At 60.1% G+C, this 24,173-nt stretch overlaps 1 protein-coding gene across 2 annotated transcripts in view; it reads left to right on the top strand.

Moving 5' to 3' along the window:
• The window catches only part of RASGEF1A (RasGEF domain family member 1A), a 50,648-nt gene extending 32,187 nt beyond the window's left edge, over positions 1-18,461 (top strand). The window contains exons 1-12 of one of the 2 annotated variants that reach the window (XM_036438021.2): positions 9,137-9,337; positions 10,779-10,901; positions 12,438-12,575; positions 13,604-13,825; positions 14,389-14,463; positions 14,841-14,933; positions 15,415-15,517; positions 15,591-15,670; positions 16,335-16,526; positions 17,262-17,385; positions 17,805-17,877; positions 18,111-18,461. In XM_036438021.2, coding sequence (XP_036293914.1) covers positions 9,143-9,337; positions 10,779-10,901; positions 12,438-12,575; positions 13,604-13,825; positions 14,389-14,463; positions 14,841-14,933; positions 15,415-15,517; positions 15,591-15,670; positions 16,335-16,526; positions 17,262-17,385; positions 17,805-17,877; positions 18,111-18,135 — 1,443 coding nt within the window. In that variant the 5' untranslated portion in view covers positions 9,137-9,142 and the 3' untranslated portion in view covers positions 18,136-18,461. Of the gene's footprint in view, positions 1-9,136; positions 9,338-10,778; positions 10,902-12,437; positions 12,576-13,603; positions 13,826-14,388; positions 14,464-14,840; positions 14,934-15,414; positions 15,518-15,590; positions 15,671-16,334; positions 16,527-17,261; positions 17,386-17,804; positions 17,882-18,110 lie in introns of those variants that run through there. The other variant, XM_045581665.1, reaches the window with a different exon arrangement.
• The last annotated feature ends 5,712 nt before the right edge of the window (positions 18,462-24,173 follow it).

The following is a 24,173-nucleotide window of genomic DNA, read 5'->3' on the forward strand; positions in this document are numbered from 1 at the left end:
TTTCCTTGTCTGTGGAGGGGCACAGGAGCTGTGCTGGGCATGGGCGGCAAGAGGGGCCCAGGGCCCGGGGAAGCAGCAGCACCTGCCCCCAGATCTATTATGTCTAAGAAAGCAGCAGGCAACCCTGAGGACAAGTGCCCGTCATGGCCTCTGGTTCTGGTGTTGCCCAAACCAGCAGGTCCTAAGCGTGCCCTGAGCGCGGTGGCCTCATGCCTTGCTCACTGCCACCTGTGAAGTAGGTGCTGGCGGTGCAGAGGGGGGTGCTGGCTCCCGCTCACGGGGTGCTCAGGCCTTCCTCCCGGCCTGCGGGGCCCCCAGCTCATGCTGGCAGCCAGACCCTGCGTAGCCAGGGCATTCTGGAGTTCAGGGGACACATTCCAGCTCAGAGCTGGGAAGGACCTGGAGGGGGAAGGACAGCCCCAGCGGGAGCTTCCTGCTCAGACCCCTCCGTTGTTGGGGGTTGTTGAGGTTGGGCCTTCCTCCCTGTGGACGGAGGGTGCAGGGGAGGAGGGGAGGAGGGAGCAGAGCTGCAGGAAGCGGGTCCCCAGGGTTCTGGGAACCAGCCACCTGAGCTGGAGGCAGACAGACCCGGGCCGCCTGGGGCAGGTGCAAGGCCTGGCTGGCAGGGTCCTGGCTCCCAGAGCCTCTTTACCACTGGGATCTCTGGAAATGCTGGTGAGCTGAGCAGGAAGACTCCTGAGTAGGGGTTCTCGCCTGCGCTCTGTGCAGAGACTCCCAGAGGGCCTGGCCCTGGCAGGCTACTGGGCGAGGGCCACTTTGCCCCGGAGTGGGAAGCGGGTGTGTGTGTGTGTGTGCGGTGAGGAGGGAGGGACCGGGGCTTTCAGGAGCAGAGAATTAGAGAGGAGGGGAGAGGAAGGAGGACCTGAGAGGGCAGGCGGCTGAGCTGGGGGTGGGCAGCCCTCTTCTCCTCCCGCCAGAGGGTCCAGCGCCTGCTGCCTCCATCTGCCCCCTCCCCCAGCACCCGGCACCGCAGGTGGGACCACAGAGGCCATGGTGAGCCACCATCCACTGCTGGCCTGCTGCTCTGGCCGCGTTTTCTGGTCTGTGAGCCCAGCTGGGGACACCAGGGCCGGAGGACGGAAGACTAAGGGAGAGGATGGGGAAATAAGGTGGTGCCACTGCCTCTGCCCCCTGGCCTGGCCTACGTGGGGTGCAAAGCCTGATTCTTGCCATGCGTGGCCGGAGGGAGGCAGCCAAGACAGGCCCATGCTCACAGAAAGGACAGGCAGCGTGTACTGCCGTCTGTCCCGTGTGATCCCAGCCTCCATCCAGACCAGGAAGCCTCCCTCACCGTCACCTTTCCCTCTTTGAGGTGGCTGCCATGGGCCCCTGACTCATCCAGCCCCCCCCTCCCCCTACGCAGGCAGAGTCTTAGTGACAGTTTAGTCACAGGTTCTGGGCCTGGAGGCCACCCAGTGCCCACTGGGCTGGAAGGATGCGAGGTGGGAGCTGCAGGGATGGGGCCAGCGTGTCCTCCTAAGGCATCCCAATGGCCTTAGCTGGGCAGGGGTAGTCCCCTCCCACTCCCCCCTTCAGGTGGTGTGACTTCAGGGTAGGCCCAAATCCTCACCCCTGCAGAGGACCCCCTACAGTTTACCCAAAGGGTTTGCATTTGCTCAAAAAATCCCAGAGTCAGGGCTATCTTACCTAATAAAAGAGAAACATGCAAATTAACCATCACTCTGCTATGCCCATAGCCAATCAGAGTGAGTATGCAAATTAAAGAACAAAGATGGAGGTTAATTTGCATATGCAGGTGGAGAGTTGTGTGAAGCCTGCTGTGAGGGGAAGGGGGATGGTGGAGGGAGCTAAGGAGTGGTGCTCCAGACAGAAGTGAGGATTGACAGGTTCTCGGGTGGGCTGGGAGCGGGATGTGCCGGCTCCCGGGGGCTGGGAGGGAAGCCAGGGGAAGGAAGGCCTATTTGTGCACGGATATCGTGCAACGGGCCTCTAGTACATTTAAACATTTCAGTTACAAATTGCTTTGACGTGAAACTTCCTGCTTAGAGCTCCCTGCTATGCAAAGTGAGGGCCCCTTTGCTAATCCCGCTCCCCAGACTGTCCCCTAAAGGGTCACCTGCCAGATCCTGCTGGAGGCGCCCCCTGGAGGCCAGTGCAGGCCTGGGCTGTGCTGTGCTGGAGGAGGGCAGGGAGGGGCCCTCTCCCGCTCCCAGAGCTGTGGGAGGAGACTCCGTGTGACCTGACTCCAGGGCAGAGGTGGGTTCCCAGCCTGGCACAGATCCGAGTTTAGCAAGAATGACACAGGCCATTGGGAGACGCTGGTTTTGGAGTGAGGGAGTCAGTGGGAAGTGCTCCCGGGAGACTTTCCAGAAAGCCAACGCGGTGGAAGGCAGACTGGTCCGAAGGCCTTGGCGCCAGCCCATCCTCTCTCTCAGGCTCTTCCTTCCCCAGCATTCATTCTCCTCAGGCTCAGACCTCCCCTCCCCAGGAAGCCAAGTCTTCCTCTTAGAGCACCGGCCGCTGCTCACCCATAAACCCAGGGCCTTGTCCTGGGTCCTGGGCCAGCCGTCCGCGGCCTGCTCCCGGGCTCCGCAGGACTGAGGCCGCATCCTCCATGCTGCATCTCCAGGCCCAGGCGGCCTGCTGGCATGGACGAGTGAGAGAGTGGACGGAGGGACAAGGAGAAGGGCTCTGTGGAGCATCCCACCTCCTGCCACACCCCAGGGCACAGGACTTCAGAGAATCACCAGGTGATGGAGGTCACTTCGCAGGTGGGACAGGAGGCTGGGCTCCCTGCCGCTGGCCCGGCCCAACCAGCCAGCACGGTTCTCTCCCCAGCAGCCTCTTCTGGCTGCGTGTGCTCCTGCCCTGCTCCCAACCAGGCGGCATGAAACTCGAGACTGCTCCACCGACCGAAGCACCCCTTCCAAGATCTCTGCCAGAGTCTGGCCTCTCGGTTAAGCAGCCCCCGGGTGGGGGCACAGTGCTGGCACCTGCTCCCTCCGGGCGCCGTCCCGGTGTCTCCCAGAGAGCAGAAGGGAGGCTGGCAGAGTGTGGAAGTCTCAGTTGCTAATTGTGATGCCTCACAGCTTGCTGAGCTAAAAATACTCTCCGATTTGTTGAGCAGGTTAAAAAATAGAAGCGCCTGCGTGTGTGTGAGCGTGTGCGCTGCCTCAGGGGGGAGCACCCTGTGCACAGCCTGGCAGGGCGGGGCTACTGGCCGCTCCTCCAACGTTGAGAAGATTCCAGGGGTCTCATGCAGGTTGGGCCTGAGAGCCCTTTATGTATTTATGTATTTTTGATTAATCCTCACCCAGGGATATTTTTTTCCATTGATTTTTTTGAGAAAGAGTGAAAGAGAGGAGGAAGAGGGAGAGAGAAACGTTGATGCAAGAGAACACCTGGACTGATCAGGGCTGGGGAACGAACCTGCAACCTGTATGTGCCCTTGACCGGGACTCAGACGGGGAATCAAACCCGTAACCCTTCCGTGTGAGGGCTGATCCTCTAACCCTGAGCACGCCGCCAGGGCGCTGAGGGCCATTTCTGTCTGGTGTCCAGGAAGCTGGGAGCCTCTTGGCTCCTGGGATCATGCAGAATGCCCAGGAACGGACATTTCTGTGTGCACAGGTGCAGGCTTCTGCCCAATGCTCAGAGCCGGGCGGGCCAAGGACAGCGACGAGGGGAAGTGACAGTTCTGGGAAGGAGCAGGGCTGTGAGGCGGGCAGGCCTGGGCAGATGCGTGCCAGTCCTCATCTGAGAAGTGGGGGTCTGTGTGCCCCAGGGCAGAGGGCTCGTACTGGGCGAGATGAGACGTGTGACGCTTAGCACACAGAGACTCCAGCTCCTGGACGAACAGACGACAGAAAGCTGGGCTCTGCTCCCGTTGTTCCTCAGAGATGTCCCGGCTGTGGATGCAGGGTCCGGAAGGTCCTAAAATTCTGGCTGTGCCCTGGGCACTGGCCCCAGAGCTCCTCTTTTTCACGGGTGAGTGGAGGCCTGACACCGTCCCTGTCGCTGAGCAGGAGACTGTCCCCTTCCCATTGTCATCCCGCCCTCAGCTGGGTCGAGCTGGCTGTGCCTGAGGCTGGCTGTTACCGTGGTGCCACCTTCCTGTGTTTCTCCGCCAGCCCATCGGGGCTAGAGGCGTGCTCTGCAGACACCGGGTGCTGGGGTGAATGCTCCTGAGCACCCGCCTCTCCCCGCATGTGCCCTGGAGTAGGCTGGCAGGAGCAGGTAGCTGCCCTCGAGGCCTCGGAGAGTCCATTGGTCAGAGCTGTGACCCCTCCATGTGGCTCCTGGAGGACGAGGCCCCTGTCCCTCCTGGCCACCTGAGCCTCTTTCTGTCCTCTCCCCCTCCCTCCGTCCTGCTCCTGGGCAGGGCCCCTGGCCCCTGAGGGCTGGAACGCAGGCCTGAGAGCTCCCTATGGGAGCAGAGCCTGGCGTGGGCACCCCAGGGAGGTGGCAGGGCTGCCCCGAGCTGTGGGCACGACAGCTTGCCAGGGTCCCTGCGATGCTGGGCGGGTTTCCGGAGTCACCATCATTTGTGGCCTCTCCCAGGGACCGTGTGACTTCAGCTGCGGAGGCCATGGCGGTGTCAGGCCTCCCAGGACCTGGTGGGCCTTCGGTACAGGAGGCAGGAGAGCACCGGGGAGGGAGGGCACCCTTGCCCAGGGGCCAAGTCAAGTAAAGAGACTTGCAGGTGTAGCGATGAGTGCCGTTGGGTGCTCTCAGCAGTGTCTGACTGTGTGTTCTGACTGCGTGCTCTGACTGTGTGCTCTAACTGGGTGCTCTGACTGGGTGCTCTGACTGGGTGCTCTAACTGGGTGCTCTAACTGGGTGCTCTGACTGTGTGCTCTGACTGTGTGCTCTGACTGCGTGCTCTGACTGGGTGCTCTAACTGGGTGCTCTGACTGGGTGCTCTGACTGGGTGCTCTAACTGGGTGCTCTAACTGGGTGCTTTGACTGTGTGCTCTGACTGGGTGCTCTGACTGCGTGCTCTGACTGCGTGCTCTGACTGGGTGCTCTGACTGCATGCTCGCTGTCAGAGGAAAGCCGTGCTGGCCCATAAGGGTTCAGGTCTCTGCCATAGCTGCACTCCTGGGACCAGGGCTCCTGGGGTGAGGGAGTGGGGCTGTCTGTCGCTGAAGGCCATCTCAGGCATACCGAGTTTGTGAGTAGGACGGTGCCACAGGTCTCTAAAAGTGTACACATGGGTGTGCAGGGCTGCGCCTGCAGGATTCCTCCTCTCTCCGTTGCTGCCCAATGCAGAGGCCTGGGTCCCCCAAGGCTCAGCTTGTTGAGACCACATGAGAGAGCACTGTAGCAGGAGTGGCCCTTCAATCTCAAGCTAAAGTCTCTTGAAGAGGCTGCAAAAGGGAATTTCATTTGTGATCCTCTGCAAACAACCCCTAAAGCTCTCTTTCCCCCTCTCGCTGGGTCTCTCCCAGCACTGGGGCTGCCTGAGACCCCCCTCTCCCTCTCGAAGGCTCAGAAGACTCCAGACCCAGGCTGCCCTGCTGAGCTGCCCTCTTCTCCCCCTGGGCCCTCAGTCCAGGCGGCTTCCATGCTGCCTATGCTTTGGTGCAATGTGCCCCTTAACAGGTGTGCACACATGTGCATTACACACATGTGCATACATTGTGCATGTGTGTGCATGCTGTATGTTATGTATGTATGCACACTGTGCATACACTCTTGCACTGTGTGCATGTGTGTGCTGTGCATGTATACATGCTGTGTATGTGTGTTTGCAGTGTATGATGTACATGTATGCACACTGCATGTGTGCATATTGTATTCTATGCATGCGTGTGCTGTGTATGTACTGTGTGTGTATGCTCTGTGCATGTTGTGTGTGTGCACACCGTGTATGTTTGTGCACACTGTGTGTGTGCATTGCATGTACACTGTGCATATGTGCTTTGTTTGAGTGTGTGCTGTGTGGGCAGTGTCTGTGTGCATGATGGAGGGCAGTTGCAAATGCTCAGCAGGTGAAGTTTTTGTCTGAGGCTCCACAAAGGCTGAGTCGTGCTGACTCAGAGCTCCAGACTGTCCCCGCTGCGGTGGCCTTGCCCCGTGAGGGACCTCAGGGTCTGTGTGAGTTAGAGGGGCACTGGTGCCCTCCCCTGGCACCTCCTGGCCAGAGCGGCCTGCAGCCTCCACAGGGGAGCTGTCCACAGCACACGGGTCTCCGGTGGAGTGCGGGGCTCCAGTGCCCCCGGGAGCCAGGGACGGCACCCCAGAGCAGCTGCGGGTGCTGGGTGCCTGGGAGCCCGCCTTTGTTATTTCATCCCACACATAGCGAGTCTAAATGTCAGCAAACTGTATTCAAACCTGTAACACATTCCGTCCCGGTGAGCACCGTGGGCCAGGCTCAGCGGCGGGGGGATGCGAAGGCCACTGTCAGCCTCCAGCATCCAGCAGTCCAGGGACTAACCCAGGGAGGCTTCCTGGAGGCAGTGACCCAGGACTGGACTTGGAAACCCTAAGATTTCCTCGGCCGAGTTCCTTCCCATGAGCTTCTGTTTCAACCTCTGAAGAATGCAGGGCGGCTCAAGGCGGTGGCTCTCGGCCTCCGAGCCCGGGAGGCGCGGGCCTGAGGGGGCTGCTGCATGTTCGGCGAGCCGAGGCCCGCCCTGGAGGGGAGCCGCGGTGGGCACTCCCTCCTGCCTGTGCGGGGACTTGCCTGGCGCTCTGCCCTCCTGGCACAGGGTTTCCGGAGGATTCCAAGGCGCCTCCAGGTGTCCGGCCGGGAGGCTCAGTGGATGTGCTTGGGGAGGGAGTTGGTTCTCTGTGTGGCCTCCAAGAGGCAGCAGCCTGCGGCCTTCTCATGGCAGTAAAATAATGGCGACTGCGGTTTGGTCTGCACGGAAGGGAAGCTGAGCCAGAATGGCCCAGAACGCATCCCACTGGGCCTGCGAGCAGGCTGGGCGAGGGACAGTGGCAGCACGGGCCAGGTCAGCACGGAGGGCCTGGGAGCCCTGCCCCGGGCGAGGGCGGGCACGGGGCTGCCTGGGAGGCCGGCACTGGGGCAGTGGCACCTGCTTGCTAGTGACCAGAGGGCGTAGCCTGACCATGGCACCACCATGGCAGGAAGGCCCAGCTCCTCACTCTGACCTCAGCCCACCTGTGTGTGTGTGTGCGCGTGTGTGTGTGTGCGTGTGTGTGTGTGTGTGTGTGTGTGTGTGTAGTAGAGGTCAGGCCACATCTGCAGCACGAGGGAGGACTAGCTTTCAAAGCCTCGGGCTGGCAAATCCCCAGAGAGCCCTTCTCGGTGCGGCTGCTGCCTCAGGCAGGGAGGCCAGGGCAGTCCCAGGGCTTGACTCTCGCAGGCCTCCTGAGAGCCCTGGGGCAGTGGTGGGAGGTGGGACCCCTGCTCCATCACACGTGGCCAGGCCACCGGGCAGCCCCAGCACGGGAGCGCCCAGCACCTACGTGTGACAGGCACGTCAAACCCAACGTGCCCCAGAGCACGCTCCAGATCTTTCCTTAGCCCATGCTCACGCTTTCCCGGGCTGGGTAGTCGCTGGCCAGAGACCGTCCGCAGTATCCGAAGGCGGCCCCTCTGCCTCCGCTGTGACTGGCGGCGACGGCGGACATCGGTTCCCGAGTTCAGCAAAGAAAAGCTTTCGGAGCCGGGAACTCAGATTCTAGGACAGTTTATTTAGAAAGTCGTGGAGGTAGTAAAGGCCCTTGGAGCTTAGGAGGGAGAAAGGCAGAGGTAACACGCCTGGGGGAAGGAAGGGAGGGAAAGGGAGAGCCTGCTGGGTCCTTCCTCTGGAGGGTTTTAAAGACTGGGCATTGCTCCAGCTGGTTTGGCTCAGTGGATAGAGCGTCGGCCTGTGAACTGAAGGGTCCCAGGTTCGATTCCAGTCAAAGGCACATGCAGGCTCGATCAAGGGTTGCAGGCTCCATCCAAATTAAGGGGCATGCAGGAGGCAGCTGATCAATGATTCTCATCATTGATGTCTCTATCTTTCTCTACCTTTCTCCTTGAAATAAGTGAAAATATATTTAAAAAAATAATAAAATAAAATAAAAAATCAAGGCTGGGCATTTAGGGCAGTTCGGGGAGGGTCTCAGTAGAATAGTCCCCAGCTCTAAGCAGATGAGCCAGTGAGACTGATTCCCCTGACGCGGTCAGTCCGTGGGTGTGTTCGGTCAGTGGCACTCATTGTGTGTCTGCTCCGGCCTCTGAGCAGGTGGTCTAAGCTCTTCCCTCTGGCTGGGAGGGAAGGGAAAGTGCCCTCGCTTAGGGAAGACAGGATTAGTGGCTGAAAACTGGTGGGCTGGTTAAGTATCTGTCTGTTTCCCTGTTCCACTTGCCCGGGCTTGCTAACCTGTCTCAGCACCCCCTGACCTGGGCAATCTCTCCACAGCTGGTTTTCGGGCCCCTCATTTGCTGGGTCTCCACGTGGCAGCCAAAGTGACCTCCACCCTTAGTCAGGCCACTCCCATGCTCAGCGCTCCCACTCCTCCTGCCTTATCAGAGAAACAGCATGCCGCACCCTGGCCCCGGAGTGTGCACGGTCCAGCTGGTCCCTCTTCAGACCATCCTCCCTTCCCACCCCTCTCCACACGCTGGCTTCAGGGCCTTGGCACCTGCGATCTCTATGCTTCAAACGTTCCCTCCTTAGCCCGGAGAGCCGCACAGCGGATGCATCAGTGTGTGCCACGGCCCCTGCCTGAGGCGGCCGACCCGCCCCCACCGCGCGTGTCCAGTTCTCCTCCGGGCACAGGCGTGGCTCTTTTCTGCCAGGGGCCCCCATCCAGGGCCAGGCTGTGTGCCCGTCACTGGAGTGAGGCCCGGGGCGCATGGAGCAGGTGCCGAAGACACCCGGCGGCTGCAGACCCGTCCACCTGAGCTGATGTCTGTGATTTTTAAAAAAAAGGTTTAAAATTGATTCTTAGAGAGTGAGGAAGGGAGAGAGAAAGAATGAAATATCGGGGAGAGAGGGGAGCAGGTTGGCTGCCTCCTGCACCTGCCCTGACGGGGATCGAGCCCGCAGCCTCTCAGGGCACAGGATGATGCTCAGCAAATGGAGCCCCACCGGCCAGGGCTCCAGCTGATGTCCGACAACACCCCACTCCCCGGGGGCCGGGGGACCTGGAGGAGGCGCCGCGATGCCTTAGGGCTGCTCCTCTCTCACAGGAAGCGATGCCCCAGACGTCCATCCTCTGCTCCGGCGTGCTCGGGCCCAGCGGTAGCGGACAGGTGCCGCCTGGCATGGGGGAGCGAGGAGGCGGGGCCGGCGGCTCCGGGGACCTCATCTTCCAGGACGGCCGCCTCGTCTCGGGGTCCCTGGAGGCCTTGATGGAGCACCTGGTCCCCACGGTGGACTATTACCCCGACGTGAGTGCCGGGGCCGGGGGCGGGGGACCGGGCTGCGGGGCAGCTGCTCCGGGACAGGGCGGGAGGGTCACGGGAGGGGAGAGGCAGGCCAGGGGCGGAGGCTTCCCTGTGGCCTCCAGGAAGGAGGGAGATGGCCCTGGTGGGCCAGTGGGTGGGCTGCAGGCTCTGTGCAGGTCCCGGGGAGGAAGCGGAGTCTAAGGGGCAGCCAGATGCTGGGGAGTCCTGTGAGCCCTCAGCCTGCACGTGCCCCGGCCCTGAGCTGGGGAGTTTGCTTTGTGCATCAACTGCCAGAGTCCGAAGTGAAGAGGGGACCGCCAGCATTTGGCTCCGCCAGCCCCCGCACTGCAGGGCCAGCTCTGCCCTCTTCACCTCAACGTGAGAGAGAGAAGGAATTCCCCTGTCATGTGGGGGTCTGCTCTGCCTCTGAGAGCCGTGGCCTGCCTGTCCCTTTGAGAGCCAAGTGTGCCGGCCCTTCCGGTCCCACTTCGTCCCCAGGCAGGGATGGGCTTTCTGGCCTTTGTGAGCCAGACGTAGCCTATGGAAGAGGGGAGGAGCCCGGCTGGTGTGGCTCAGTGGTTGAGCATCGACCTATGAACCAGGAGGTCAGGTTCAGTTCCCGGTCAGGGCACACGCCCAGGTTGCTGGCTTGATCCCCGGTGTGGGGCGTACCGGAGGCAGCCGATCAATGATTTTTCTCTCATCATTGATGTTTCTATATCTCTCTCCCCCCGCCCCCTTCCTCTCTGAAATCAATAAAAGTCAATTTAAAAACAGAAAGTGGGGGAGGAGTTCCCCCACCCTCCATGCCCTCCAGCTTTTAGCTGATGGTACTGGGGACCACTGAGCTTCTGGGAAGTTCAGGCCTACCCACCGAGTCTGACACCACCTCCCTGCTGGGGTGCTGTCTACTCTTCCATCCACAAGCCCCTTATTTCCATCCACAAACCCTTCGTCCCATCCATCCACAGCCCCCTCCTTCCACCCACAGCCCCTCTCAGGGCCTGCAGGGTGGCTCCTGTCACCTCAGCCCTGGTGTGTGGGGGGGACGGCCTCTGGTGGCAGTGGGCACGGGCCCAGGGGGGACCTGGAGAAGCAGGCTTGGAGCCAGGCCAGTGAGCACGGGGGGCTGGCAGCAGGCTCACCCAGAATGGAGGGTCCTGCCCACATCCAAGGTTGGGGTAGCGCCCATCGTGGGGCAGGAGGAAGGGTGGGGAGGAGCCCGGTGGAGTGAGACTGTGGGAGCTGAGCTCACCGGGGAGGCCTGAGCCGCTGCGAAGGGGGGGTGGTCTGTGCCCGGCAGCCACGGGGCGTCCACGGTGAAGTAAGCCACGCAGAGCCACGCCGCTGCCTGCGGAGCCAGCAGGGACGAGGGGAGCAGCAGGCAGGGGCCCCATGCCTAACCCACACTTCGCCCTCTCTCCTTTCCTTTTCTCTCCTTCAGAGAACATACATCTTCACGTTCCTCTTGAGCTCCCGGGTCTTCGTGCCCCCTCACGACCTGCTGGCCCGCGTGGGGCAGATCTACCTGGAGCAGAGGCAGCAGCTGGAGGCCGGGGCTGAGAAGGTAACGGCGCGCTGACTGATGCACCTGCCGGTGCTCTGGCTGCTCCCTTGCCCGCTTTAAGAGGAGCATGCTGAGCGCAGCTGGCAGCATTGGCCGAGCCTGCCCCCCGCCCCCCCCCCCCCGACGTCCTGGGCATGCACACCTCCCAGTGGTGGGCATACCCCCCTCTCCTGATCAGGGCCAGGACCCCCCACAGAGGCCTGGCTCCAGTCGATGCAAAAGAAGCCAGAGGGGCCTGGGGCCTTGCCCCTCTGGGTCAGGCGCAGCAGCCTCAGGCTGGTGTCTGCTCACGGGTGTTCTCAGCGACACAAACAGGGCCATTTGCCACTGTGGTCCCTCTGACAGAACCGGGCTGTGGGCAGTCAGGATGGCCAGGAAACGCAGCTCCGAGGCCCTGGGTCTGGGGGTGAGGTTTTAGAAGCCCAGGGTCTGGGCAGAGGGGTGGCAGGCAAGCTGTCAGGGAGCTGGCGGCCCCCCCGGGCTGCGCGACGCTCCCTCACCCTCCTTCCCCGAGGCTGGCTCTGCAGGATTGCGGCAGAGGCCCGTCAGGCTGGGCCTTCTGAGTCTCCTCTGCAGAGGGGCTGTCCCGGGAGGGCGCTGTGGGCACGAGGGGACAGACACCGGCTGAAGTTTGGGGCTTTTGAAAATGAGTTCACTTAAGTGAAAAGAGAACTACTGCCTTAAGGGTGCCAATGATGGCCGTTGGCACCAATTCAATGCCAACAAGAATCTCTAGTTTGGGGTGTGGCGGAGAAGGAAACTTCATCCAGTGCAAGCAGCTCAGTTAGGAGACAGCATGGCTGTGACAACAGCCCAGTGTGGGCCAGCTCTGAGCCGTGGCACAGCTCAGGTCTGGAGTAGCACGGCTGGGAGGCAGCTCTGGGTGCTGTGGGTGCTCTGGCCAGCCAGTGACATTTCACCTCCAGCCAGGGAGACGCAAGCTTTCCCCTCCACCCCAATCAACAGGGGGCTGACATATATAGAGAGGTCCCTGTCCCTAGTCCCTCATTGGTCTGTCCTTATGCAAATGAACTCTAAATCCTCACAATTTGATTGGTCCAAAAAGCACTGCCCTGATTGGCCAGAATGGAGTGGCTCTGATGGTGTTAATGGAGATTCAGCTGCACAGGTCTGATTGGATGGGGAAAGTGTCATCCTATTGGTTGAAATAGGATTGCAGGAACTTCATTAGCTTGGCTCCAATGGCAGGAACCTGGTGCAGATGGGCAGTGCAGTGTAGGCTTCTCCCTAACGTGTGGCTTGCATGAGAGACCCCTGTTTAGAGACAGCTGCTTGGCTGTTTTTCAAAAATGGGAGCCCAGTTAGCTGCCAGGAGCCCTTCTGGGCAGGTATCTTCTTTCTCAGGGTCCCCAAGACGAATGTGCACCAAAGCAGGTCTGACAAGACTGCAGGTGCCCTGTTGGGGGGCGTGTTCCCCCCCTCGTGGTCTCTCCCCGCCCCCCCAGCGGTCCTGAGGTTGGCATACCACTTGTCCTGTCACACTCTGGTGGTCAGGCCTCCCTGTGCCTTCCCCAGGCCACGCTGAAGTCCTTCTCAGCCAAGGTCGTGCAGCTGCTGAAGGAGTGGACAGAGGCCTTCCCCTGTGACTTCCAGGACGAGAAGGCCATGGCGGAACTGAAGGCCATCACCCACCGGATCATGCAGTGTGATGAGGTGAGGGCACCCCTGGGCTCAGGTGGAGCTCCGTGTGAGTGTGTGTGAGTGTGAGTGTGTGTGAGTGTGTGCATGTGTGTGCATGTGTGTGAGTGTGTGTGTGAGTGTGAGTGTGTGAGTGTGTGTGCATGTGTGTGCATGTGTGTGTGTGAGTGTGTGAGTGTGTGTGTGAGTGTGTGTGTGAGTGTGTGTGTGTGTGAGTGTGTGCGTGTGAGTGTGTGTGCGTTGGTGTGTGTGTGAGTCTGTGTGCATGTTTATGTGTGTGTGTGAGAGTGTGTGTGTGTGTGTGTGTGTGTGAGTGTGAGTGTGTGAGTGTGTGTGAGTGTGTGTGTGTGAGTGTGAGTGTGTGTGTGTGTGTGTGTGAGTGTGTGCGTGTGAGTGTGTGCGTGTGTGTTTGTGTGTGTGTGAGTTTGTGTGTGTGTGCGTGTGTGTGTGTTGGTGTGTGTGTGTGTGTGAGTCTGTGTGTGTGTGTGAGTGTGAGTGTGTGTGTGAGTGTGTGAGTGTGTGAGTGTGTGTGTGTGAGTCTGTGTGTGTGTTTGTGAGTGTGTGAGTGTGTGCGTGTTTGTGTGTGAGTGTGTGTTGGTGTGTGTGTGTGAGTCTGTGTGTGTGAGTGTGTGAGTGTGTGTGTGTGTGTGAGTGTGTGTGAGTGTGTGTTGGTGTGTGTGTGTGTGAGTCTGTGTGTGTGTGAGTGTGTGAGTGTGTGCGTGTTTGTGTGTGTGTGTGTGTGTGAGTGTGTGTGTGAGTGTGTGAGTGTGTGCGTGTGTGTCTCTGTGTGTGTGTGTGTGAAGGTTCCCTAGGGACCGCTCTGGCCCTGCTCTGGCCCTCAGACCCCTTCTTCACAGGTCAGCCCGCTGAGCCCCGTCCAGAGCGGGCAGCCCGCTGTGCGCCCTCTGTCAGCCTAGGTGCTCGGGGCGGGCCTGGGTCGGCATGTGGGCTCGGCGTTGGGCGTGCCCCAGCGATGAGGTGGGTCCCTCCTGAGGTGGTGGTCATGCCGCCAGCCCGCCGGCCCTCCGTGCCCCTGCCCGCAGGAGAACGGCACGGTGAAGAAGGCGGTGGCCCAGCTGACGCAGAGCCTGCTGCTGTCCCTGGCCGCCCGCAGCCAGCTGCAGGAGCTGCGGGAGAAGCTCCGCCCGCCCGCCGTGGACAAGGGGCCCATCCTCAAGGCCAAGCCCCCCGCCTCCCAGAAGGACATCCTGGGCGTGTGCTGTGACCCCCTGGTGCTGGCCCAGCAGCTCACTCACATCGAGCTGGTCAGTGCGGGGGCCGCTCCGGGGGCTGGGGGGCGGGTCCTGCGGCTCCAGAGCCACGAGCCCCCGCAGGGTCCTCAGTGTCAGCACCACCGCTCCCCGCTGGGCAGGCGGGGTCAGGGGAGGCCACACCCGTCCGATCACGCCTCTGGCTGACTGTCCGCCTCGCAGCAGCTTCCCCTGTGCCTGGCGCCCAGGCCCCACGGGCACAGCAGCCCTGAGCTAAGGGGAGGGGGAGGGTGGCCAGGACTAGAGTGGCTTCGAGGGGGAGGGCCAGTTCTCCTACTGTCACCGCCTCCTGCCTGAGCCTGGGCTGGGCAGGTCTGTACGTGGCAGCCACAGACCCGGGCTTCCCTGTGCCCCCGAGGAGGCCCTTCCAGACCTCTGGGTGCTTTGGAGGGGCCTGGGCAGAGGTTGCCCATTGGTGGGGTGGTGCTCAGATCAAGGAAGGGCCCTTGCACACGCCTGCAGACTAGTTCTGGCTGCTGCTCAAACACGCCCTGCAGGCCGCGTGTGGGGCCTCCCGGCCGGAGCTGACACGCCCGTGCTGTCTCCCGCCTGCCCAGGAGCGCGTCAGCAGCATCCACCCCCAGGACCTGATGCAGATCGTCAGCCACATGGACTCCCGGGACAAGCACAGGGTGAGGGGCGGCGGCCTGCGGGAGGGCCTGGGCCTCCATGCCGTGCAGGGTGGGCGGAGACCCCACGCAGCACGCCTGGGCACCTCTGGGTGTCTGACCCGTGGGTGCTGCCTGGCGCCTGCTCTAGGAGGTCAGCAGAGGCCACACGGAGAGATGCATGCTGGGAGGGGGCCCGGTGCTCCCAGCCTGGCCTCCCGGTGAGCCCTGGGCGTTGTGGAGCCCCAGGCCAGCTACGGGGACCCGTCCAGTCGCCCCCACTCGATGTCACTTGCAGTTTCCTCCTCTGGATGAGGTCCCGGCCCCTCCACCTCGGGGCAGGGCTGGCAGCTCCGCCAGCAGCGTCCTGGGCTCCCGGTGACCCGCTGTGTCCTCCCCAGTGCCGAGGGGACCTGGCCAAGACCTACAGCCTGGAGGCCTACGACAACTGGTTCAACTGCCTCAGCATGCTGGTGGCCACCGAGGTGTGCCGGGTACGCACCGCAGGGCAGCCGCGGGCAGGGCGACCGTCTCTTCCCGCCCCCCAGGGCCGCCCGACACCCCTGGGGCTCCCACCCCTCAGACGCTGAAACTTTGCAAGTGGAGATAAGGAGCCTCCACTGCAAGGGCCTTGGAGCTCTGCCTCCTGTCTACCCGGCCCCCCCCCCTCCCCCATGTCCGACTGTGATGCCTCACGTACGATGGAGACCCACCCATGGAGTGCACCCTGTGTCCAGCTCCGTCTCTGAGCTCACCCGGGGCCCCTCAGTCCTCTCGCCATCCTCCTGCCCTCTGCCCCGCATCGGACACGCCACAGCTGTTTCCTGCCTCTGCACCCCCCTCCCCCGGGTCTGACCTCCCTGTGGGCCCTGGGGCAGCTCCAGCCCGAGGCCCTCAGGGGCTGGCGGCGGAGGGCACGGCCCTCGGGGGCCCTCGCTGAGGCTGCCGCCTGCCCGCCCGCCCGCCCGCCCGCAGGTGGTAAAGAAGAAGCAGCGGACCCGCATGCTGGAGTTCTTCATCGACGTGGCCCGGGAGTGCTTCAACATCGGCAACTTCAACTCCATGATGGCCATCATCTGTGAGTGTCCGGCCGGCTGCCCCCGGCGCCCCCTGACCCGCGCCCGCCCTGACCCTGCCTGCTCTCTCTGCAGCTGGCATGAACCTCAGCCCCGTGGCTCGGCTGAAGAAAACGTGGTCCAAAGTGAAGACGGCCAAGTTCGATGTCCTGGAGGTAGGCACCCGCCCATCCTGGGAGGGCCTCGGCAGCAGGGGCGGGGCTGTCCGGCCTGCCCCACCTGGCCACACTGGGACCGGGTCACCCCGCTGTCCTCTGCCCTGACTCAGTCAGACCCTGCATCGCCCAAAGCTGCTTCTGGGGAGCAGTTGCTAAAGAGTTTGACAAACATGGGCCCCCGCGCCCTGCAGTGGTTGATGCTCACTCACAGGCATGGGCCTTCTCCTGGCCCAGCTTTCCGGGGCACCAGACCCTCTGGATGGCCGGGGGCTGATGGATGAGTTCACGCACAGCCTGGCCCACATGTATTTGATCACGGAGTCTGTTTTTTTTTTCTTCAAAAGTGGAGATGGTGGGTGTTGGGGGTTGTCCATCTAAGCAGAGGGCAAAGGGGGGTTTTGAAAGGAGGGAGAGAGCAGGCCAGAAGGGCAGGGAAGAGGCGTGTGGCTGTGCGGCTTCTCTGCAGCTCTCCCGTGAGGCCCAGACCCAGACCCAGACGGCCCCCGCGCAGCTGGCACCTCTGGGCCCTCCTGGAAGGGAGGCCTTTCCTGGGTGACAGTCCGAGCTGCCCAGAGGGGAGTGCCTTCCTCATCAGCGGACTCTGCTCTGCACCCTCTCCCCCTCTCTTCCTCCCCCCACCCTCCCTCCCATCTGCGCACAGCACCACATGGATCCTTCCAGCAACTTCTGCAACTACCGCACGGCCCTGCAGGGGGCCACACAGAGATCCCAGATGGCCAACAGCAGCCGAGAGAAGATCGTGATTCCCGTGTTCAACCTTTTCGTGAAGGACATCTACTTCCTGCACAAGATCCACACCAACCACCTGCCCAACGGGCACATCAACTTCAAGGTGAGCTCAGCCCTGCACAGAGCCGGGCGGGCCTCCCTCAGGGCCACGCCGGGGCAGGCAGGACCCACTGTGCGGGAGAGCAGCAGGCACGGCCCTGAGGCAGGGCCTGTAGGTCGGGCAGCTCCAGGGTGGGTCACACTGTGTGACCTGCTGGGTGGATGACCTGGCTATGAGGCCTGGAGCCACAGGAGCCTCCATCGCCCGGGACACTGGTCCCAGCACTGAGCCCACAGGGAGAATCAGGGCGGCTTAGGTGCGAGGGGCTGGAGCAGGAGGGAGGAGGCAGCAGAGCTCCATGGGGAAGCAGAGGCCTGTCCGGCTGAGGGCAGGAGGGTGGGACAAAGGTGCAGGGGGAGCTGGGTGTCCAGTGCCACCTCATGCAGGTCAGGGCGGGAGGGGGTTATGGATGCCCACATGGCTCCAAAGAGTGACATCAGGACGTGCTCACATTGGTGGTGCTGGTCTGGCTGGTTCCCTGCCTCAGCTGGGGGTCAGGGATTGGGGTCCCGGGGCGGGGGGGGGGGGGGGGGGGAGCGCAGACCTGCCGCCAGCCTGATGGCCCAGCAGAGGGCAGGGTGGCGTGGGCTCTGGGACGCCTGCCGGCTCTGACTGCCCGGGTGCTCCGGGGCCTCGCGGTCGGCCGTGCAGAGCGGCCGCCTCACCGGCCGGGCCGGCAGGGAGCAGCACGCGGCCCTGATCCAGGTGACGGGGTGCCGCTGCCCTCTGCCCCTCCAGAAATTCTGGGAGATCTCCAGACAGATCCACGAGTTCATGACCTGGACACGGGTGGAGTGTCCCTTTGAGAAGGACAAGAAGATCCAGAACTACCTGCTCACGGCGCCCATCTACAGCGAGGAAGGTGAGGCGCCGCATGGCGGCCCCCACGGCCCTGGCCCCGCTCCCTCATGGGGGCTGATCACTGTCCCCACCCACTCAGGGGAAGTGCGTGAGGGTGGGCTGTGGGCAGAGGACCGAGGAAGGATGAGGACTGAGGAGAACAGGCTCCGGGGGCCACTTGAGAGCCAGGCGGGTTGGGGCCGGCGCTCAGAGCCAGGCACCCAGCAGAGCCGGAGCAGGGGGCTGGGAGCTTGGGGCCTCGCGGGACCCGGGGCCCCTCACGACGGAAATCTGTGGACAAGCCCCGCCGAGGCCCCTGCCCCGTGGCCCAGGAGCCCCTTCTCAGCCCGCTGCGCCCGGCCTGAGGGCTGGAGAGGGGACGGGGGACGGCGGGTGGGCTGTCTGCATGCGGACATGCGTCTGAGGGCCCCCATCTCTCAGCACTCTTCATCGCCTCCTTCGAGAGCGAGGGGCCCGAGAACCACATGGAGAAGGACAGCTGGAAGAGCCTGAGGTAGGAGAGCTGACGGGGCTGCCCCGGGCGAGGAGGGAGAGGACGGGATGGGAACACCGACCTGCCTTCCGAACGGCAGCCGAGGGCCCCACACGCGGAGGAGGGGTCTGGCCAGCTGCCAGGGGCAGGAGGCTGAGGACCTGGGTCTGAATGTGCCGCCCCCTCCCCCGATGGCCGGGCCCGGAGTCCCCGGGGCGGGGCCGCCGGCCGCTGACCCGTGCCGTCCCCTCTAGGACCACTCTCCTCAACAGAGCCTGAGCGTGGGCGGCCTGCGACCGAGACGCACACGAGAACCGAGCTTTAGCCTTGACCCGGGTGGACGTGGGGCGGCCTCACTGGCTGGGGCCCGTTTTGTATATAACTTTTATGGGAAAAACGGTAATTATTTCACGCATCGACCTTTGGCGCAACGTGTGTTTGTTTCTTTTAAACACCAGGGCAGCGCCCTGGTTCGGGGGGGGGGGGGGGGGGGGCGCGGGGAAGGCGTGTCATGGGAGACGGCGTCCATGATCACATCTTGGCCTAACGGAGTGTAGATTTTTATTTTCTACTTTTTGATTATATTCACCTTATGAGAAAATATTAAAAACAAACAAACAACCAAAACCACGTGAGCCCTGCCTGCGTGGACGCCCTTCCAGCCAGTGTCTCAGATGTCAGGGCTGGTGCCTTAGAGGGTCCCAGAGGGTGGTCTGCTCTGCCCAGGCCACTGCGCCCACGGCTGGCGGCGCCTGGCCGCAGAGCCGGGCCCCAGAGCCTGGACCGCGGAGCCTCCAGGTCCCCACGGGCCTCGGGAGGCCAGGAGGTCTCACGCGCACACTTCTGGAAGCAAACCTGAGCGCGGGCTTTCCAAAGTTTACATTTTCCTTTTCCGTTATCAGGGATTTCTGGGGCCGGGAGGGCGGCATACTTTTCTGTTGGAACATGTGTGGCCAAGCTTTCTTCAACTGCATTTTAGGAAAATAGAAAATCTAAAACCATGGCAGGCGAGGGGGTGGGATTGTCAGGCTCCTCGGTGCAGAGGAAAACACGCACTGCCCAGCCCTGGGAGGCCCTTTCCACTCCCGGCCGCAGGGAGCCCACGCCACGTGGCCACCCTGCCCCACGCACCGCGAGGCCCGGGCGGCTTTCCTCTGCGCGGTGTGAGCTCCGCACCCGGCTCCCCGCACGCCTGGCTCAGCAGAGCCTCCGGCGGGAGCCTGCCAGCTGCTCCACGGCTCCCAGGCCACCGGGAGGCGCCGGCCGGCCACAGGAAGGGGTGGCTCTGTGGTCCCTGCTGCCGCCACCTGCGACCCGGTGGAGCGGGAATATTCACACTGTATTGTCACAGTGTTTTTGCACTTTCCAGACGTCCTAGATAGTACCTATTGTATATTGATAGTACATATCGCTTTGTTTATGTATTTGAGATAAAGGCTTAAACCCGAGAGTATATATTTGGAATACGCGTTAGAGCATTTTCTGTCCGCGTGTGGTGGGGCCCGGTCCTGTGCTCACCTCACCTGTCTGTGCTGCCGCTTCACCCGCCCAGTTGGGTCCATCTCCTGACTGTGACGTGTTGGTGTTTTGAGATGAACTGTGAGCATCGAGCTGTACTGTGACACAGCATGTCAGCTGCTGGTGTGACTGGACATTCTTGCATCAATAAAAGGACATGTTGCTCCCCGCGTGTGCCTGTTCCCTGCAGCCGGAGCCCCCGGCCTTTCCTACGGGAGCAGGCCACTCTCCTCCACATCGCAGCCTGGCCACGGGCTTCCCAGGTACAGAGGGCGGACCAGCTCCCGCAGGGGCCTGCTCCGCCCAGCGGTCCCCTGGTGAGACCCCCGGTGCCAGCAGCTGCTGTGCAACACGGCCATGGGAAGCCTGGGGAAGCCCGCTTACATGAGACGGTCAGGGCACCTCCCCTACAGGACCAGCCAAACACCCAGGGTCACAGGCACTGTGGTCTCCTCCGGGCGGGGAAGCAGGCCCCTGAGCATCTCCCTGAGGTGCCGTCTGCAGAACGCAGTCCTAGACGGGGCTCTCCGTGTCGTCATGAGCTGCCTTCAAGAGCACCGGTGAGGGCCTGCGGAACCAAAGGACAAGGAGGCCAGGAGGGAAGCCGAGCTCCCATCTGCTTTTCTCTGGCCTGTCCCACTGCTCCCCCCACCCCCACCCGTTCACAGGGTCCGGGCCCCTCAGGTTCACGGTCAGAGCTCACCACACCTGCCCACTCCTGAGAGCTAAGGGCTCATGTAAGTGTGTGCAGGGTCTGCCGTGCGCATTAGACTAGTGCTGCCCACCAGCCCCTGTGCTGAGACGGAATTCCTGGGTCTGTGTCCTGCCAGCAGCTGTGAGCGACACAGCAGCTGCGAGTGATGCAGCCGGGTGTTCGTCTCGATAGCTGGTGGCCACTGTCCCGGACAGAAGGCTACTCCTTCCCGGGGCCCATGGTTAGCACACAGTAGGTGGCCAGGGGCTTGTGGGGCGAACGAGAACACGGTGAGGATGTGAGTTTGGGGTAAAGGGCATCACGCTTTAGGTCTTTAAATCCAGTGGCATCCTGATTCCTTGATAAAGTGAATGTTGGGAGTTGGTACCCATCTCGTCTGGGAAGAGCAGCACATTTTGGGTCTGCGTCTGGAACGCGGAGCTTTGGCGGGGAGTGGACAGCGGCTGGCCTGGGTGGCTGGTGCTCTCCCTGTCCCCCACAGCGCGGGAACTGGTTCGGAATTAATGCTCAGGGCCCCACTGCACCCCTGGGCATCCAGGCAGCGGGGGAGAGGGGGCGCGGTTGTAGGAATTGGCTCCTGCTCACCCTCACGGCCCCCCTCCCAGGAACTGTCTCAGTCACAGCACGCTCAAACCGGCCGCACGCCTGCCCCGTCCTGCCAGCGCCGTCCTTCCCACACATCTGCATGCTGGGAGCCTCGTCTTCCCGGCGGGGCAGGCTCTGCTGCTCCACCCCAGCCTCCCTCCCTGTTACCCAGCTGCCGCCTGCCTCCTGCACGCCCGTGGCTCCCGCGGTGGGAGCCCTGTGTGGCTAGAGGCCACCTCAGCGTGCGGTTGCTAACAACGTCAGGTGATGACCGAGTGTCACCCCTCACTTCACACACGTTCCAGGCACAGGTCTGCGTTACAGATCCTCTAAGCTGAGGATCTCCACTAAGGCCAGGGAGACCCCTGTGACAAACTGAGATTATTTGTGAAATATCCACCGACTCCCCCTGTAAGTAAAAGGGACGTCTGACTCCTTAGGGGGGTGAGTCGGGCTGCGTGGAAGAAAATGTGTTTCAGTTCCCACTGCCCAGCAGAGTGCCCGTGGACAAGCTTTTTACATTTTCATGTTTTCTCACGATGACAATGGGATTACAGCGCCCCCTCTCACGGGGCTGCTGGAACGTTACATGGCGGAGAGTGCGCCCGGCTCCTGGGCAGCAGTGGTGGCGGCTGGGGCGGCGGCTGGGGCTCGAAGTGGCACCTCTGCTGGCACCGAAAGCCACGCCTCCCGCAGACAGTGGGCGCTTCTGGGAAAAGCGAAGCAAAGGATTGCAAGTGCCCTTCCCAGAGAACGCTGGAGCCCGGCCAACACAAACACTCCGGACTCCGAAGAGGCACTTGCTGTTAAATTTAACCCGAGTATCAACATTTGCACAAACTGGGGAGTTAAACTCCCGTCTAAAAGAAAACCCACTCCCCACTCACAGGGCGGTAACCTCGGATTATGCCAACGCCATTTCTGTCATAACTCCCCAAAGGGAAGTCACGATACTGAGAGGAAGGTGAAGAGCTGCCAAACACCCACAAAGACCCCCCCTTGACCCCCCAACCTAACCAGGACCCTCGGGTACTGATCAGCAGCAGTGTGGGGAGGGAATGGCGTTGCCAAGGATGTGAGAGTCATGCAGCCGTCGTGTCTGCCAGTGTGGGGGACTGAGTGCTGGCCTGTGGAAATCAACGGATGTTTTGCGAAATTTAAAAGGTCCAAGTGGAGGCAGAAACCCAGAGGGGTGGGGACACTCTGAAACCGGCTTTTACCCTGAGGATAGAGAGAAAGGGCCTGCTTCAGAGGGTCAGATAGGAGGCCCGGGCGTCCTCTGCATAAGAGTGAAGTTGAACTAAAATACTCCACCCCAACCCTACCAAAGTTAAAAAAAAAAAGGCCTGTTTTGAACCTCAGTATGAATGAAGAGGACAATTTTACCCCCAATAGTCTGTAACCACAAGTCAGGGAATTTTGCTACGTTTTGCAACACAAATCACATGGGTCAAAACACTTTAAGATGAGAATGTGGTTAATGTGGCCCTGAAATGGCTCTGCCCCTAAGTGACGCAGTGGATTCGAACATTCTGACCTGTATTCTAGTCTGAAACAGTGTCTCTCCTGAGCTGTGTCTAATCTGTTAAACCCACTCTTTGGATTTAAACATTAATTTTCATTTCTAGAAGAACAAACAAAAGTGTATTTTTAAAATATATTTTTTATTGATTTCAGAGAGTAAGAGAGAGGGAGTGAGAGAAACATCAATGACGAGAGAAACATCAATCAGCTGCCTCCTGCACATCCCACACTGGGGATTGGGCCCACAACCTAGGCACTTGCCCCGACCTGGCATCAAACCGTGATTAACCACTGAGCCACACCTGCCAGGCCAAATAGAAATTCTTTGGGAAGGGCACTTGCAATCCTTTGCTTCGCTTTTCCCAGAAGCACCTGCTCTCTGCAGGAGGCGTGGCTTTCAGTGCCAGCAGAGGTGCCACTGCAAGCCCCCAGCTGCCACCACTGCTGCCCAGGAGCCAGGTGCATACTTTCTGTCGTGTAACCTTACAACAAACTGATCCATTTGGTCACAATCCTTAAGAAATTACAGAATGTAACACAGAGACAGACTGGGAAAAGTGAAATTGGTTAAGAGACGGAGTATACAAGTTCAACATATGTCATCAGGGTTACAGGAGAGGGAGAAGGAGGTGGAGACAATGGAATCATAACAGCTGAGAATCTTTCAGAATTGATAAAAGGCAACAATCTAAGGTAGGGGTGTCGAACTCAGAGAAGGGGCCAAAATCTAAAATCCAGCCTAAATCGCGGGCCGAATGGTTTACTGAACAGTCATAAACTGTCATTGTGATGGAAACGCAGCGGAGTGCAGTGATGACAGCGTGGTGCGGGCCACATTGCAAGGCCTGGCGGGATGGATTTGGCCCTCGGGCCTTGTGTTTGACACATGTGATCTAAGGCAGTGTTTCCCAACCTTCTCTCATGATGAGAATCACCTGGTGGAGTTGTTAAAACACAGATTCCTGAATCCCAACTAAGAAGTGCTAAACTAGAATTTTTGAGAACATATAGGTAAAATTGCATACCTAACTTAGTGCTCTGTATATAAAATCTGTCTTAGAGCACTAGTTAAGTATACAATTTTACCTATATGTTCCCAAAAATTCTAGTTTAGCACTTCTTAGTTGGGATTCAGGAATCTGTGTTTTAACAACTCCACCAGGTGATTCTCATCATGAGAGAAGGTTGGGAAACACTGATCTAAGGAGCCCAGAGAATCTCAAGCAGGGTCAGAAAAAATTAGTCTGCACGCAGACATGTCACAGTGACCAGAACAGAGATAAAAAGGAAAAAGAAGGTTGATTCCCTACAAAGGAGTATCATAGCTCACTTTACAACAGAAATAGTTGAAACCAGAAGATAATGAAGTAAACATCAGTGTGCTAAAACAAAGTTTTCTAAGCTAGAATTTTAATATCCTTCAAAAAAGTTTGAAAATAAGATAAATATATTTACAAAGGAAAATTAAGTTTGCTCTTAGCAGATCTTTACTAAAAAAAAATTCTAAAGAATGAATTTGACCCCTACTGCATACTATACACAAAAATTATTTCCAGATGAATCAGATCCAAATATGAAGGGCAATACAAAAAAATTTCTAAAAGAAAATATAAATATTACTTCAGAGTATGCAAGTTTTTTTTTTAAATTGGACACCTAAATCATTAGCTATAAAAGAAAGAAAATTGATAATTTAAACATTGTTAAAATTAAGAACTTTTGCTTATTAAGACTAGTGGCCCAGTGCACAAAAATTGTGCTCATTAAAAGGGAATTAGAGGAAATGTTTTAATATTGCTATTTGCCCTTTCTCTATAATAGAAGTGTCAGAGATGAAAGAAAGTCAGTAAAATGTGTATGAAAACCTTCCTCCTGTCAGAGTCGGGGACACGCTGCGGGACCTAGAGTCAAGTCCCTGCACACCCATGTGTGCCTCACCCATTGGGTGAGACCCAGACCTGGCCGGCCCCACCCC

The sequence above is a fragment of the Pipistrellus kuhlii genome, unplaced genomic scaffold (genome assembly GCF_014108245.1).
Source record: "Pipistrellus kuhlii isolate mPipKuh1 unplaced genomic scaffold, mPipKuh1.p scaffold_m20_p_15, whole genome shotgun sequence".
NCBI classification, from domain to species: Eukaryota; Metazoa; Chordata; class Mammalia; order Chiroptera; family Vespertilionidae; genus Pipistrellus; species Pipistrellus kuhlii.